Source organism: Heloderma suspectum, chromosome 5 (genome assembly GCF_057233095.1).
Source record: "Heloderma suspectum isolate Gila_16-S chromosome 5, 16-S_ref, whole genome shotgun sequence".
NCBI classification, from domain to species: Eukaryota; Metazoa; Chordata; class Lepidosauria; order Squamata; family Helodermatidae; genus Heloderma; species Heloderma suspectum.
Genome location: NC_139462.1, coordinates 214,648,103 through 214,663,814, shown reverse-complemented (window position 1 = coordinate 214,663,814; position 15,712 = coordinate 214,648,103). Strand labels below are relative to the sequence as shown.

Here is a 15,712-nt window from a genome sequence, read left to right as displayed (position 1 = left end):
CAAGGCTGGAGGCTGGCAGGGAAGGGGAAATCGCAAGGCAAAGGGGTAGGGGGAGAAAAAGAGCAAGGCTTGAGGCTGAGAGGGGGGAGAAAGCAAGATAAAGAGGTGGGGAGAGACAGGGGGAGGCTAGAGGCTGGGAGGGAGAAATAGCAGGGCAAAGAGGTAGAGGGGAGAGAAAGGGCACTGCTAGCGGCTAGAAAGGGAGTTAAAGAAGCCTGCCCTAACGTTTTCCTAGGTTTTTATTAAAACAGTATTATTTTTTTAACGGGGCAGGGGTGGAGGGCTTTGCGGGTGCCGCGGGAGGCCCGTGGGTGCCACGCTGGGGACCTCTGGCACACCGCATTGCCACCTTACTGCGCAGTAGGCGCGATGCCCGCGGTCAGGCTGCTCAGTCTCGCCAAACTCGCCGGGGCTTGCGCGTGGGGCCAAGCGCGCTGAGGACGGCGCCCGCGAGACCGGCCCCCCGGCCCCCGTGGATGGCGCGCCCGGTCGCGCCGGCGCTCGGGGTGGCGGCGAGCCTCGTCTGGGGCGGCGGCGCGGCACGCGCCGGCTCGCCCCGGCTCCGCCGGCGGCCCGTCTCTATGGTGGCGAACGGGCGAGCAGGGGCGGCGGCGTTTCCGGCGGGAAGCGGAAGTGGGCTGGAGGTTCTCCGGAGCGAGCGGTTCGGTGCGTTCCGGGTCTGGGAGAGGGACCGGCGGCAGCCGTAGCGGCGCCCGGCGACGACGGCGACTCCCCGCTCGCCAGTTCCTCCGCTCCCCGGTTGTCTCTCCGCTCGTCGTGTTGTCGTCCCCGCCCTCCCCTAGCCTTCTCCCCTCCCTCTCCGGGCTAGGGAGCCGCCTCCCTCGCCGCCGCCGCCTCTCCGCCGGACCTCAGAGGTGAGCCTCGGGGCCTCCCCGCCTCTCCCCCTCCGCGGTGCCGCTCCCTCAGCCCGGGGCGGTAGATGGTATGCAGCCCAGGGCGGCGGGTCTTCCGCTTCTCCTGCATAGGCAGCTGGGGAGCAGAAATGAGGGGTACATCGGCAAGGGGATTTCGGGGTATTACGCGGGGATGAGGCAGTAAGAGGCTATGGCAGCCGTGCCAAACCTGGCGGCTTCCAGATGTGTCGGACTTCAACCTCCACAATCCCCCAGCCAGCTGTGGCTGGGGAATACGGGAGTCGTAGTCCAACACATCTGGAAGTCACCGGGTCGGGGAAAACTGGGCTAAGGGTTGATCCGATGCGGAGGGGGAAGGTTGGGACAACAAGGCGGGTGGGGCACTGCTGAGGAAATATGTGCGGGATACATGATGATACTGTGTAATAATATCTGACTTGCTTTCCCGTGTGTGTGTGTGTGTGTGTGTGTTTAAATATTTCTTTTACAGTTTTTGTTTCAATGTTTTGAGTGTCAGCCTGGGCAGAGATGAGTTTAATAAAGAGAAATTAACACTTGTCTGTACTTTATGTGAACGGGGGTAGAAAGTGTGGCTATTTGATGAGAAGAGAAATATAAACGGGATCTGCCTGTAGTGTTTCAATATGTTCTGTTAAAAAAAGAGAGAGAGGCACTATCAGATTAAGGGTGCAGTCCTATGTGTGTTTTAGACAGAAAAAGGTCCTACTGGCTGCCATGCTGGCTGGGGAGTGTTGGGAGTTGTAGGACTTTCTCTGAGTAAACACACATAGGATTGCACCCTAACTGTTCAGTGGGGGCTCCTCCTTCCCCTTCAAAATATCCTGAAAGTGAATACTGCTGTTTGAAACACGCAGAGGTATTAACCAGTAGTCTTGCTCCAAGGTATATATTTTATGAACAAATGAGACAACCAGGGTAATTAGTGTTGGGAACCCTGCCAATTAGTTTCAGAGAGAGTGTAGTGTCTAATGAGCTTCTTATCCTCGAACACACATTCTCTCTAATAAAATAACACTCCTTTCTTCCATAGTTTGGGAATACTTTAGGTGATGTTCTACAGGCCTTTCTGAATCTTGAGTTTCAAACTAGAGGCGGTTTACAAATAAAGTATAAATCACAACAAAATGTAAAATAGTATTGTTGGGATTTTTTAAAAGGGAAAACAATCACACAGTGATGTAGGATTTTATGGGGAGGATGATAGCTGAATGGTAGAGCCCCTGCTTTGTATGGGAAATGTCCCAGGTTCAATCCCTGGCATCTCCAGGTAGAGCTGGGGAATACTTCTGTTCGGAACCCTGAAGAGCTGCTGCCAGTCACTGTAGACTAGCTTTCCCCAACCTAGTGTTCTCCAGATGTGTTGGACTACAGCCCCGTCATCCTCAGCCAACATGACCCATGATGACTGGAGATTATGTAGTCCACATCTGTAGTTGTAGTCCACATCTGGGGGGCACCAGGTAGGGGAAGGCTAGTGTAATATGGAGTAAGATGGACCATTGGTTTGACTTGTTGTAAAGCAACTTCCCATATCACAGAGAATATATTCCTTCAGTTAACCTTCAAGCTTTGATTATGGAGAAATAACTGTTTTACTGCAGCCTCTTGGAGACCTTTCCCCTAAGAGTTACATTAAATTGGCAAGATTTCTTTTTTAAAAGTATTATTTGGGGGAAATATCTTGGGTGGTATATGTGTGATAGGAATAATTTAATCAGTTGATTAACTGAAACATGATTGTATTACTCAATATATAAATATAATGCTCAGGTAGTTTCAGTGCCACTTCTGTAGGATGGCAAGTTATGGCACATCCCCTGAATTACAAAGATGATGGTACTGAGATTGCTAGGTTAGAGGGTTTTGTTCAAGTACTTCATGTTTTTTCTTTTCTGAGCTGGGAGCTCTCTTAATAAGTACTGTTGACCGTTGTTTAATTGGTAACATGTACTTCATATTATGGTGTATCTGCCTAATCTTCACTGAGTGAAGCTTAGTACTCAACTATATGTACTATATGCCATGTAATATTGACTGAGCTGTTCATTTATTGATTAGTTGTTGGCCCCAAGTAGCCCCCAAATTTCAGTAGTGATGAATAATATAAGCATGTATCCAGATCACCCCTTCATGGATCACTGCCTTGTTGTGGCGAAGGGGCTTGTGTAATTCAGTGAAGCCATAAGCTATGCCATGCAGGGCCACCCAAGACGGACAGGTCATGGCAGAGAGTTCTGACAAAATGTGGTCCACTGGAGAAGGAAATGGCAACCCACTCCAGTATTCTTGCCAAGAAAACCCCATGGAACGTATCACAAGGCTAAAAGATATGACGCCGGAAGATGAGCCCCTCAGGTCGGAAGGTGTCCAATATACTACTGGGGAAGAGCAGAGGGTATTTCCAAGTAGCGCCAGAAAGAGTGAAGCAGCTGGGCCAAAGCCGAAAGGACACTCAGCTGTGGATGTGTCTGGTGGTGAAAAGAAAATCCGATGCTGTAAAGAACAATATTGTTTAGGAACCTGGAATGTCAGATCAATGAATCAAGGTAAGCTGGAGGTGGTCAAACATGAGATGGCAAGATTGAACATCGACATCTTGGGAATCAGTGAACTAAAATGGACAGGCATGGGCGAATTTAATTCAGGTGACCATCGTATCTACTACTGTGGGCAAGAATCCCTTAGAAGAAATGGAGTAGCACTCGTAGTCAACAAAAGGGTGGGAAAAGCAGTACTGGGGTACAATCTTAAAAACGATAGAATGATCTTGGTACGTATCCAAGGCAAACCATTCAACATCACAGTAATTCAAGTCTATGCCCCAACCACTGATGCTGAAGAAGCTGAGGTTGATCGGTTCTATGAAGACCTACAACACCTTGTAGAACTAACACCAAAAAAAGATGTCCTCTTCATCATAGGGGATTGGAATGCTAAAGTAGGAAGTCAGGAAATCACAGGGATAACAGGCAAGTATGGCCTTGGTGTACAAAATGAAGCAGGACAAAGGCTAATAGAGTTTTGCCAAGAGAACACGCTGATCATAGCGAACACACTTTTCTTTTCCAACAGCACAAGAGGCGACTCTACACATGGACATCCCCAGATGGTCAGTATCGAAATCAGATTGATTATGTCCTTTGCAGCCAAAGATGGAGAAGCTCTATACAGTCAGTAAAAACAAGACCCGCAGCTGACTGTGGCTCAGATCATGAGCTGCTTCTTGCAAAATTTCGGCTGAAATTGAAGAACGTAGGGAAAACCACTAAACCATTCCGGTATGACCTCAATCATATCCCTTATGAATATACAGTGGAGGTGAGGAATAGATTTAAGGGATTAGACCTGATAGACAGAGTGCCTGAGGAACTATGGACGGTGGTCTGTAACTTTCTTCAGGAGGCAGCAACGAAATCCGTCCCAAAGAAAAAGAAATGCAGGAAAGCAAAGTGGCTGTCTGATGAGGCTTTACAAGTAGCTAAAGAAAGAAGGGAAGCGAAGAGCAAGGGAGAAAGGGGAAGACATATCCAACTGAATGCAGAGTTCCAGAGAATAGCAAGGAGAGACAAGAAGGCCTTCTTAAATGAACAATGCAAAGAAATCGAGGAAAACCACAGAATGGGAAAGACTCGAGATCTCTTCAAGAAAATCGGAGATCTCAAGGGAACGTTTTGTGCAAAGACAGGCATGATAAAGGACAAAGAAGGCAGGGACCTAACAGAAGCAGATGAGATTGAGAAGAGGTGGAAAAAATACACAGAAGAACTATGCAGGAAAGATCTTAATGTCCCTGATAGCCATGATAGTGTGGTCACTGAACTTGAGCCGGACATCCTAGAGAGTGAAGTGAGAGAGTCAAGTGGGCCTTAGGAAGCATTACTAACAACAAAGCTAGCGGACATGGCAGTCTTCCAGCTGAGCTATTTAAAATCCTAGAATATGATGCTGTTAAAGTGCTGCACTCAATATGCCAACAAATTTGGAACACTCAACAGTGGCCACAAGACTGGAAAAGGTCAGTTTACATTCCAATTCCAAAGAAGGGCAATGCCAAAGAGTGTTCAAACTACCGTACAATTGCGCTCATTTCACATGCCAGCAAGGTGATGCTCAAAATCCTACAAGCTAGGCTTCAGCAGTATGCGAACCGAGAACTACCGGAAGTACAAGCTGGGTTTCGAAGAGGCAGAGGAACTAGAGATCAAATCGCCAACATTCGCTGCTTCATGGAGAAAGCGAGAGAATTCCAGAAAAACGTCTATTTCTGCTTAATTGACTGCGCTAAAGCCTTTGATTGTATGGATCACAACAATCTGTGGCAAATTCTTAAAGAGATGGGGGTACCAGACCACCTTACCTGTCTCCTGAGAAGCCTGTACGAGGGTCAAGAAGCAACAGTAAGAAGCGGACATGGAACAACCGATTGGTTCCAAATTGGGCAAGGAGTACGACAAGGCTGCATATTGTCGCCCTGCTTATTTAACTTCTATGCAGAGTACATCATGAGAAACGCTGGGTTGGATGAATCACAGGTCGGAATTAAGATTGCCGGGAGAATTATCAACAACCTCCGATATGCAGATGATACCACCCTAATGGCAGAAAGCGAAGAGGATCTCAAGAGCCTCTTGTTGAGGGTGAAAGAGGAGAGTGCAAAAGCTGGTTTGAAACTCAACATTAAAAAAACAAAGATCATGGCATCTGGCCCCATCACTTCCTGGCATATGGCAGGGGAAGAAATGGAAGCAGTGACAGATTTTATTTTCTTGGGCTCCAAGATCACCACAGACGGTGACTGTAGCCATGAAATTAACAGATGCTTGCTCCTTGGGAGGAAAGCTATGGCAAACCTAGACAGCATAGTAAGAAGCAGAGACATCACCTTGCCGACAAAGGACCGTCTAATCAAAGCTATGGTTTTCCCAGTAGTAATGTATGGCTGTGAGAGCTGGACTATAAGGAAGGCTGAGCGCCGAAGAATTGATGCTTTCGAACTGTGGTGCTGGAGAAGACTCTTACGAGTGCCCTGGAGTGCAAGGAGGTCAAACCAGTCCATACTAAAGAAAATCAACCCTGACTGCTCATGGGAAGGACAGATACTGAAGCTGAAGCTCCAATATTTTGGCCACCTAATGCGAAGAGAAAACTCTCTGGAAAAGACCCTGATGCTGGGAAAGACTGAAGGCAAAAGGAGAAGGGGACGGCAGAGGATGAGATGGCTAGATAGCATCACTGATGCAATGAATATGGACTTGAGCATGCTCCGGGAGAGAACGCAGGACAGGAAGGCCTGGCGTGCTATGGTCCATGGGGTCACGAAGAGTCGGACACGACTGAACAACAACAACATTCAGATCAACCAGTGATTGAACATAGCAGTTTCATATTTAATATTTACCATTCATACAATGAAGTATTTTCTAAATCCCTTAACTGTATGTTCATATTAATATTTATATTTTATGTACATATTTTATGTAATAGGGGACAGCTTTTGTTTTCAGTATTAAATTCAGTTGAAACCATGACATTTCATTGTGAATAGTTTAAAAGAAAACTATTTGGATACAAACATGACTGGATGCCTGCATCATGTGAATAAAAAGTTTAATATAGGGCTGGGGGTTCTAACAACACTGGGTAAACTTAACAAGAAACCTACATCAGAACAAGATATACTAGTAAATGTGGTAATAAGAAAAGTATGCAGATAGGCAGCTGGGCTTATGTTAAGTGGAGATTAGATGTGGCTTTATAGCACACAGGTTGGCCAGGTGTGCTTATGATAAGGGGAGTGGAGTGAACAATGAAGAGGTGTAATGAAATAGCTGTTTCTGTTAATGAAAACTAGCAAGGCTTTTAGAGCTATGAAAGAACTAGATGCTTAGGCAATTTTAACAGCATGTGAAAATCCAGCGCAGAAAATTGCTGGTTGGAAAGAATAATGTAATTCACCTGGACACATTAGCTGTTGATGCAGAGAACTTGTTTCATGTATGCCCATTGGCATTAGCCCGTCTGTCAGGCCTCCTTTCCTCTCCCTGGTCAGCTGCTTCCCATTCTATGCCACAAATTGCTTACAGAAATCCTGGTTTTAAAAGCAGACTGTATTGTGGAGGATGTGTGGGAAGAACTCTGCTGTTCATGTGTCATACTCCATGGGGCTCAAACTCAGGATCTGGGGGATAGGAGATATACCCAACTCTTTGTGCCAACAGTTTCTACTGGCTGGTGTAGGTAGGTGCATATCATCAGTACTGGGCATTGATCGAGACCTTTAATTCTGATGGTGGGTAAGATGCATCTACCAATCTTTCCACATTGCTTTCTATTTCAGTCTGCTTCCTTCATGGCTCAGTGTCTCAGCTATTTTGTACTGGATCATATCAGACCTGGGTTTCTTGCTGCTTGCTTTCTTCCCTGTGTATACTCCATGTATCTGTTGGCTCTATAACTTTGCCAACTATCTGGCTCCAATCCATGAGTGATCTTCTTGGCTATGAGCTTTTTTATCCTTCTGTTTTGTTTCTGTTCCTGTTCTTAATGTATTCTGATTCAGCAAAATTTATTGAAGGTCTGAAAGGTTGTCCTCCAGGACCCTGACACCAGGAAAGGGAGAAAAGAGGTCAGCTGAACATGAAGAGCTGTTCTCTTACTTCCCTGGATAGTGGCCAGTGATGTTAGCTTTGACAATTGCTGTCACAATATTGTAAAACATATGTGACCATTAAACATTTTCTCTGTTGGTTCTGAAGGAGAAAAAATAAGTAAGTCTTGCTTCAACATCAGTATGCATGCCACCTCACCTCACAGCAGCCCTGTGAGGTGTGAGAGAAAGATTGGTGCAAGTTCACTTAGATCTGGTTTGCATGTCACTTATTCATTGTTTCCACTTTTAATGAACTCCTGGAATTCCTGGGTCCTGGGCTGTTTCGGGACATGTGTACCCAGAACTACGGGTTGTTTAGGGGTCAAACAACCCAGAATTAACCCAACAGTTGCCCATGGTTTGTTGTTGGGTTAACTCTGCATTTTTTTAAACTATAAACAGCCTATTGTTTCCGGCTTCACATGTTGTGAAACAACCTGGGGACTGTGTCTCAGTGACCTTCATGACCAAGAGATATTTGAGCTCATGTCTCCCTATCAAATTAAGTTCAAAATTATTTCCACTATATCACATTATCTTATGGTGGGCGTAATTGAAATATTATATCCCTGTTTAAAATAAACATCCTATGGTGATGCTTATTAATATTGCAGTAACAGTGTCAGCTAGGTGTAGGCACAACACCAGCTCAGCGAGTTTTTTTAGTTGTAAACTTGTGGCCCAGTGTTTAGGGATATGTGCTATATTTTACTTATATCAAATTATTACAGTTCTTGTTTGATACATGGGCATTCTGATAGATGGGCATCCCTGGATGAAATGTTATATATAAGGTTTCAAAATAGGCATGATAAGCTCTTAAAATATCATATTTGAACTGTCATTATAGTGAGATGGTGATGACTGCTGCTAAATTCATGCTAAAATATCACCATAGTTCATTGTTTGCCTTGTTCCCACCTGCAAAGATGTGTGTGTGTGTGTGTGGGGGGGGGGAGCGGGCGGGAGTGGGGGTAGGGAGAGAGAGAAATAAAGCTGGACATCTGCACCACATTAGTCCTCACTATAACTACCCACAGTGCTATATTATACAGTTGTATTGCTTACAATTCCCTTTAAATGTTGGTGGCCCACTTAGAGCAGAAACCTTATCCGCATGGATGACATAATAAGCTGAGGCTGAACAAGATGGGGGTTCTTTGGGTGGGTGGTTCCTGGATCTAGGAATGAGACAGGTTATCTGTTCTTGATGGAGTTGCACTCCCCCAAAGGATTAGGTTTGTTGTCTGGGGGTTTTCCTTGAGGCTCAAACCATCTCTGTCATGGGAAGTTCATGTTGGCTTGGTGACTAGGAATGCCTTTTACCAGCTACGGCTGTTCCTCGTTAGGGATAGTCTGGTCACCGTGATCCATACACTGGTAACCTGAAGACTGGATTACTGCAGTACTCTCTATCTGGGGCTTCCCTTGAGACTGGTCTGGAAACTTCAGCTAGTGCAGAACTCAACAGTTAAGATTGCTGAGTGGGTAGCCTACCATGAGCATGTTACACCTTTGTTCAAAGAACTACTCTGGTTGCCAATACGTTGCAGGGCCAGGTTCAGTTTATTGTTGACATGTAAGGCCCTAAACAACTTGAAGCCAGGTTACTTTCTCCCATATCAACTTGCCTGTTATTGAGATCTCATGGCCTCCTGCTGTTGTGTCACTGGCACATATGCATCTGATGGCAGCCAGGGAGACTGCCTTCTTGGTTGTGTCATTCTGCCTTTGGAATTCTATCCCCACTGCAATATGACAGGCACCAACCCTGATGGTGTTGTGGCACCTGTTAATTATTTGTTTAATCAAGCATTTGCTGATTTTAATGCATAATGTAATGAGTTTTTTGTTTTTATTGTGGATATATATTTCAATGTAATTGTTTTAATGAATTCTGTACAACATCCTGTAATTTGTTAATGAAAGGCTGTATACAAATATTTTTAATAATGATTTAGGGTTGTGCATTTAACTTAGGCCCAAGATATGAGTGCTTGAAACATAATCTAGTATAAGGTATAATATTGCCTAGTTGCTGCTGTGCTGTAAAATCTTTACCTATCTCACAAGTATTATTACTTTCTTCCCTTTTTATTGCTCAGTGCTTGGATATTTTATTGGATGTAGAGTGCTATATAAATCTTGTAACTAAATAAAAATAAATAAATAAGTAGCAATTTGCTTTAACAATACCAACGTTTTGGAATATGGCGGTAGTTTTGCAAACAATAAGTTGGATCAAGGATCTGCCTTCCGGGAGAGGAGGAGACTTTTTGTAACAGGCAGGGCTTTGCTCATGGAAGGTTCCTCCACCTGATTTTGGGGGATCCACCCCCCCGTTCAACCCAGTTCCCAGAGAGTCATCTCCTGACTTTCTGTGTAGCATTTTCGGGGGGCTGGAGGGGCTGCTGTGGCAAGGTGGGAGCAGGGAAGTTCACTTCCATCAATGCAGTTGATCCACCATAAATCTCGATCCAATCCAATCAATTATGGGAACAAATTGAAGTTGACTGGTGGTACGCTTTTTCACTGGTTTTAGAACTTTTTACCTTCATGGAAGCCTTTCCACGTTGACCCATTTACCAAGGAACCCCTGCATGTTGCAGAGGTTTCCTGGACATCTTCTATGAGTAGTTCAAATGAGTAGAAAAATCTTGATTTTCACAGTTACCTCAAATAATGAAGTAGTGGGATCAGTTGCCAGTAGTCACTGCTATTTGGCGGGGTGGAGCACTTATCGGGGCAAAAGATGGAAGTGGTGGGTGGAAATGCAGGCAAGGCTGCAGAAATGTTCTCACAGATTATAGTGCTTGATACAGTTGCATCAAGTGATGTGACTGGGACAGCTGCTGAAATGGATAGGCCTTCTCAGTAGCGTAGCCTGGCACAACCTTGGCAGAAACCCCACTTCCTCACGCAGTACATTCACAATGCATGCAGGAGGCGATGCTGAAAAATGCCGTTGAGAGATTGGGGTGAGCTTCACCCAAAAGTGTGTGACAATTGCCATGTGGTATAGGCTATATTAGGTGACCTGCAGCAGGCTTCAGCGTTTTTGCTATGGCGACCAGAATTCCCCTGTCTGACCCCTGACAGAACTTGGGAAATCCTTAGCATAGCTTCTTGCAGGTGCTGAGTATGTGCTGTTTACACCTAGTATTTTATTTAAACATGTTATGTTTACTTATTGGTTTAGACCGTTTATGATTATGTTTCTTGACACTGGATTTGGCTCACTATGGCCTGGATGGTGAACTGAAAGGTAGATTCAGCCTACATGCCGCTCACTTTCAAGTGGGTGTACTTACTCTTGATTGAAACTTACTCTAGATTAATTTCACTGATATTATTTCACTGATAGAATTGCAAATCCCATTGAAATAGAAGGGACATGCTTTAGGCTTCTGATGGTGCTGTAAGGTGGAGATGGGAAACGTGTGGCCCTCAAGCTGTTGCACTGTAGCTCCCGCTGGCCCTTGCCAGCATAGCTAATGGTGAGGGATGATGGCAGTTTCAATCCAACAACATCTGGAGGGCCACACATTCCTCATCCCTGTTCCAAGGGTACCTGCCTTCTCTTTAGACGTTACTATTCCAAGTTCATGAATAAGTAATAGTCAGATTATACTGAAACTGCAAAATAATTTGAACTGTGTATTTTGTAATTTCTCATTGTGGCTCTTACTTTGCCTGATAGCAAAAAGTATAGGTAGTAGTTTTGCATGCTTCAGCTAAAATTAACTTTAAAATGTGATAGTCTTTCTGACTGGTTTTTGAATTGTTTCACTAATCAATATTTAATATGGTTTTCATAGGATATTTAACATGACACTGATATACTGGACAGGTAATTTCCAATTGTTTTGAAAACCTAATCTAATAGGGCGAATCCAGGTAAACTAACAGAAATTGTCATCTCTGTATCTCCTTGTAGCATCACATTGCCAAGTACTTGTTTAACTAATTCCATATCTTACATTAAATTTGTAAGATTTTTGTGGTGCAATGTGCAATTGATTCTGACCCAAATTACTTTTGCAGCTTGGAGAAGTGATTTACTACAAAAGTTTAAAAGGATGGTAGTTTTTTCCTCTAATGTTTGTTATGCCTCTTTAAAAGATAACGGCTGTTCTACCTTTCTAGTGAAGTGGCTTGTGTTTCAATTTACAGTGCAATCCTATACATGTCTCCTTAAAAGTAAGCCCCTTGGAGTTCATTAGGTCTTACTTGCACAAGTGAATACAGGATTGCAGTCTTAAAGTAATATGAAATACATTTAGAGCTGTTTCACACATGAAGCTTTTCCTACACTGGCTTCCTTATGAATATATTTGTGACAAAATATACGTTCATTGTGCTGTCACATAATGTGGTGTACATATGTCTTGTACACTGAGATTCTCAGTGTGGGAGAAACATCACATGTCAGCTAGCCCTTGGAGATTGATCCTGCCTGTTACATTTCCCCCTTTTTCCTATGTGTGTGCTTGCTTGCTGCCTCTTCAGCTTTAGGTATTTCTTCTTGCAAGATCTGGGGGAGGGCTTGCATGTAATGTGTGTTTTTCTTGAATAATGCATGAATTTTGCAGCCATGCTGGTGCATGAAGATGTGCAATGGAACATTAATGCAATGAAACACAGAATGATGATGTCCAGCTGACTAAGCTGTTAGCATTTTGTGAATGAATAACTTTTTTTCTAGTTCTGATTTTTTAGATTTTGATGTCTTGCTATGTTTGACCTTTTCTTCCATTTTAAAAAGATTTTTAGTGTTTGTCTAAGATAGATTGTAAGCCCATTGGGCAGGGCCTGTATGTATGTGTTTTGAATGGGGCCTAGTTTCTTTAGGGTGCAATCCTATGGCGATGCTGTAAGCCTCTGAACTCAGAGGCTTATGGGCATCCTGTGCAGAGTGGGAGAAGTGGCGGAGGTGATCTTCGCCTCCATGTTCCTCCCGCTCTGCATTTTGGTTAGACAAGCTTTTTTGCCCATCTAGCTGTGGCCCATTGGAGCAGGAGGGAAGAAGGCTGGGGAAGCCTCAGGATGCATCGTATCTCATCTTTTCCTAATCCCTGTCCCTCCTCGCCCACTGCCCCCCCGCACCCCCTCTCTGAGGTTGCCTTTGCGACTCAGAGAGGCACCCAGCACAGTTCTCTCCATGCCAATGGAGAGGGGGCGGGGGCGAGGAATGTGGATTCCTGGATCTGTAGTCGGACTCGGATCCAGGAATCTGAATTATCCTGTGCGCCCCACCCCCGACTCTGTCTGGGGCCATAGGATTGCTCCCTCTGGTGCTTCACAAATAATAAATAGTAGTAGATGAAAATGTGATTTTTTTCTTCTCTCCAAATTTGGTTTGTATCACTTTAATTGTGGCTTCTGCTTTCTCTCTTTATTTTTTGTTGGAAAGAATTGAAAAGAGCCTGTAACTAAACAGGAAATTGCACCCTTCATGCAGCAAATATGAACTAAAAATGACAGAAGGGTAGTTGTTTGTGTGGTTAACACAAAATGTGGAAAACACAATTCTCTGATTGCTTCGAAGGGGCCTGAGGAGAATTAAGTGGAAGAATTTTAATAGTATGTAGTGCAGCTTGCAAAAAGAGCATGAATGTATAATGTCAATTTGGTCTCACAAAACTATTGTTCAAAGATGGACCATATGTAAGATGTTTCAAATAGAGACATCTTCCATATGTCTGATATCAGCTGTGTTGCTTGCTAGCCACTATTTATTTATTTATTATATTTTTAATCTGCCCAATAATAGACATTCTCTGGGTAGACATGAAAATTACATGTGAAAATGGTGATTAGCTAGCAGGCAGGAAAGAAAGGCTGCTTCAGGTGACATTGCTGACATTCACATAGCATATGGAGCTGTATCGAACAGCCTTAATTAGGAAATGTGATTGAACAGAACCTAGTAGTGTTTTTCTGTATTGATTTCTAGTGTTTTATACACTGCATTGATTTGGAAAAGTTGCATTTGTCTTTGTACATTTCATTATCTCAGTTTTTTAGAACCTGACAATCTCTAGCCATTAAAAGTATGACATTTTTCATTCCTAATTTACCAAAGAACTCGTACATTGTCAGATCTCCTCAGAGTTAGGGATTATCAGACAGTTGTTTTAAATCCTACTCAAATGTCTTTGCTTACCATTTTTGCTGCCTTCTTTGTTCTGCAACCTGCTGGGGCATATGAATAAAATCATTCTGAACAGAAAAGCATTCTGTGTTTTTCACTCCTGTATCAGAGTCCATTTTAAAAGAGGCATTCTTTCCCATGTGGGAGCGGAGGAATATCTCTGATAAGATGGTGTCTGGCTCCCATGGTTTCTGTAAGTACTGGTAACAAAAATAATAATTTTTAATAAAAATTTGCTGCCAGATGAATGGCATTTACCTTCCTAATCAAGAGGTTTTTAATTGACTATAAATACTGCAGCCCTGTTTAATGGATTTGGCCAGGAGTGGTGGAGATGCTAGTTGCTTGATAGGCTCATATTTATTGCTGGAAGATTTGGATGCAGTGCAGTTCCTTGAACACTGCAAGAAATTAAGCGTAACTTTATTTTCTTAGGGAAGCAAAATGATCCATGCATAGGTGAGTCTGGTTGAAGTGTACTGTCAGGTAATTTGGACACAGTTCAAATTTGGTTTTATGGAATTCCTTTTTGAAATTCGTAGCAATGACTTAATAGAGGCAAAATGGAAAAGGAAATTGACGAATCGAATTAATAGAATTATCTGCTGAAGAAATGAACTTTTAAGGAATTTATTTTTGTCTGTAGTGCCGTCTGCGTACATGGCATTTTACAAAGAACAGAGAGGAATGAACTCATTTGGTAAACTGCTGCTGTGTTACTGCTATATGTTCTTAGTAAACTGCTGCAAACAATCTTTAGCAAATGTTTGATTCTAAATAATTTACCTGACACTGCACTCCAAACATCATCTTCCTGTATTTCCAGTTGGGTTTATGACTTTGCATGTGTTTCATTGAACTACAAAAGGTGTGTGGTTGTTTGCTGGAAGCATTTTGGAATATTCATTAGGTTTGCATTTAGAAAATGTCAGACCTTGAGGGATTAATTTTTTTCCTCTACGAGTTGGCTTTGTAGTTAGCAATCAATGGTGATATGTGTGGTGTAACAATACCACTGACTTAATATTTATATTATCTGCAACATGATTTTTAATAGAACTTGAATTACTTAGAGCTGTAATCTTAACTGAAAGAAGCTTTTTCTGGAAAGGGTTAACAAGAAAAACCTTACCCTAAAAATTATTAAAGAATTCAGCAGGCCTAAATGTTTCCATTAAAATTATTACTTCTAGGAGCAATATAAGGCAAATTGTAATACTTAATATTTGGCTTTAGTTTATCTTAGGAGCTTCTGGGAAGTTATTTTTTGAAGTAATGCCCACAGAAAGTGGAAGTTGTGCCACTGCTCGCCAAGCAAAGCAGAAACGCAAATCTCACAGTCTTTCTATACGACGAACCAACAGTTCTGAGCAAGAGCGGTCGGGATTGCAGAGAGAGATGCTAGAAGGCCAGGTAAATTTGACTGGAAAGTATGTGTTTTTAGATACTGCTACTACACTGTTAGGGCAGATTACAATACTTTGATGATAATCCATTGACTAGCAAGACTAATTTTGTATCACCGACAGGCCTTTAAAACAAACCAAAAGAAGTACATGTAAAGGGAATGTGGAGGGCATCTGTTTGAGTGTAAAGGACTAAAACTCCTAGGGGGAACACCTTGGATACTTGTATCAAAGGATTGTGCCCCTTACCCGTTTATTCATACCACAACATTTCAAGAATGTTCAGATGAAACTTGGGGCCTTGTTTAAGGTTACTCTTTTGAGCTTCATGGCTGATCTGGGAATTGAGTGGTCCAGTTTGGATCATCATTTGAGGGTTCATAAAACCATGATGTATGAACATGCTTTGGGACTGAACTGAGCTCTCCTCACCTTGCCTTCCCCTCCTTCTGTTGCATGCTGGCTTTAGCATGAAGATCCTGGCTTTGATTAAGCTGGAGTTCCCTGTTAACGTCTGAACTGGGGAACTCTAACTTGGCAGTGGTTAACAAACCAGGAAAATAAGCCAATCTTGGCCTTTCCTCTCTGGTTTTGTTAACTGACATAA

The 15,712-nt window shown here is 43.2% G+C and overlaps 1 protein-coding gene across 4 annotated transcripts in view; it reads left to right on the top strand.

The window, feature by feature from the left end:
• Positions 1 to 629: 629 nt before the first annotated feature.
• WDR37 (WD repeat domain 37) overlaps positions 630 to 15,712 on the top strand; it is a 58,184-nt gene continuing 43,101 nt past the window's right edge. For 2 of the 4 annotated variants that reach the window (XM_084859238.1, XM_084859235.1), the window contains exons 1-2: positions 630 to 875; positions 14,936 to 15,112. In XM_084859238.1, the coding sequence (XP_084715364.1) occupies positions 14,975 to 15,112 (138 nt within the window). In that variant the 5' untranslated portion in view covers positions 630 to 875; positions 14,936 to 14,974. Of the gene's footprint in view, positions 876 to 11,363; positions 11,396 to 14,935; positions 15,113 to 15,712 lie in introns of all 4 variants that reach the window. The other 2 variants (XM_084859236.1, XM_084859239.1) reach the window with 2 other exon arrangements.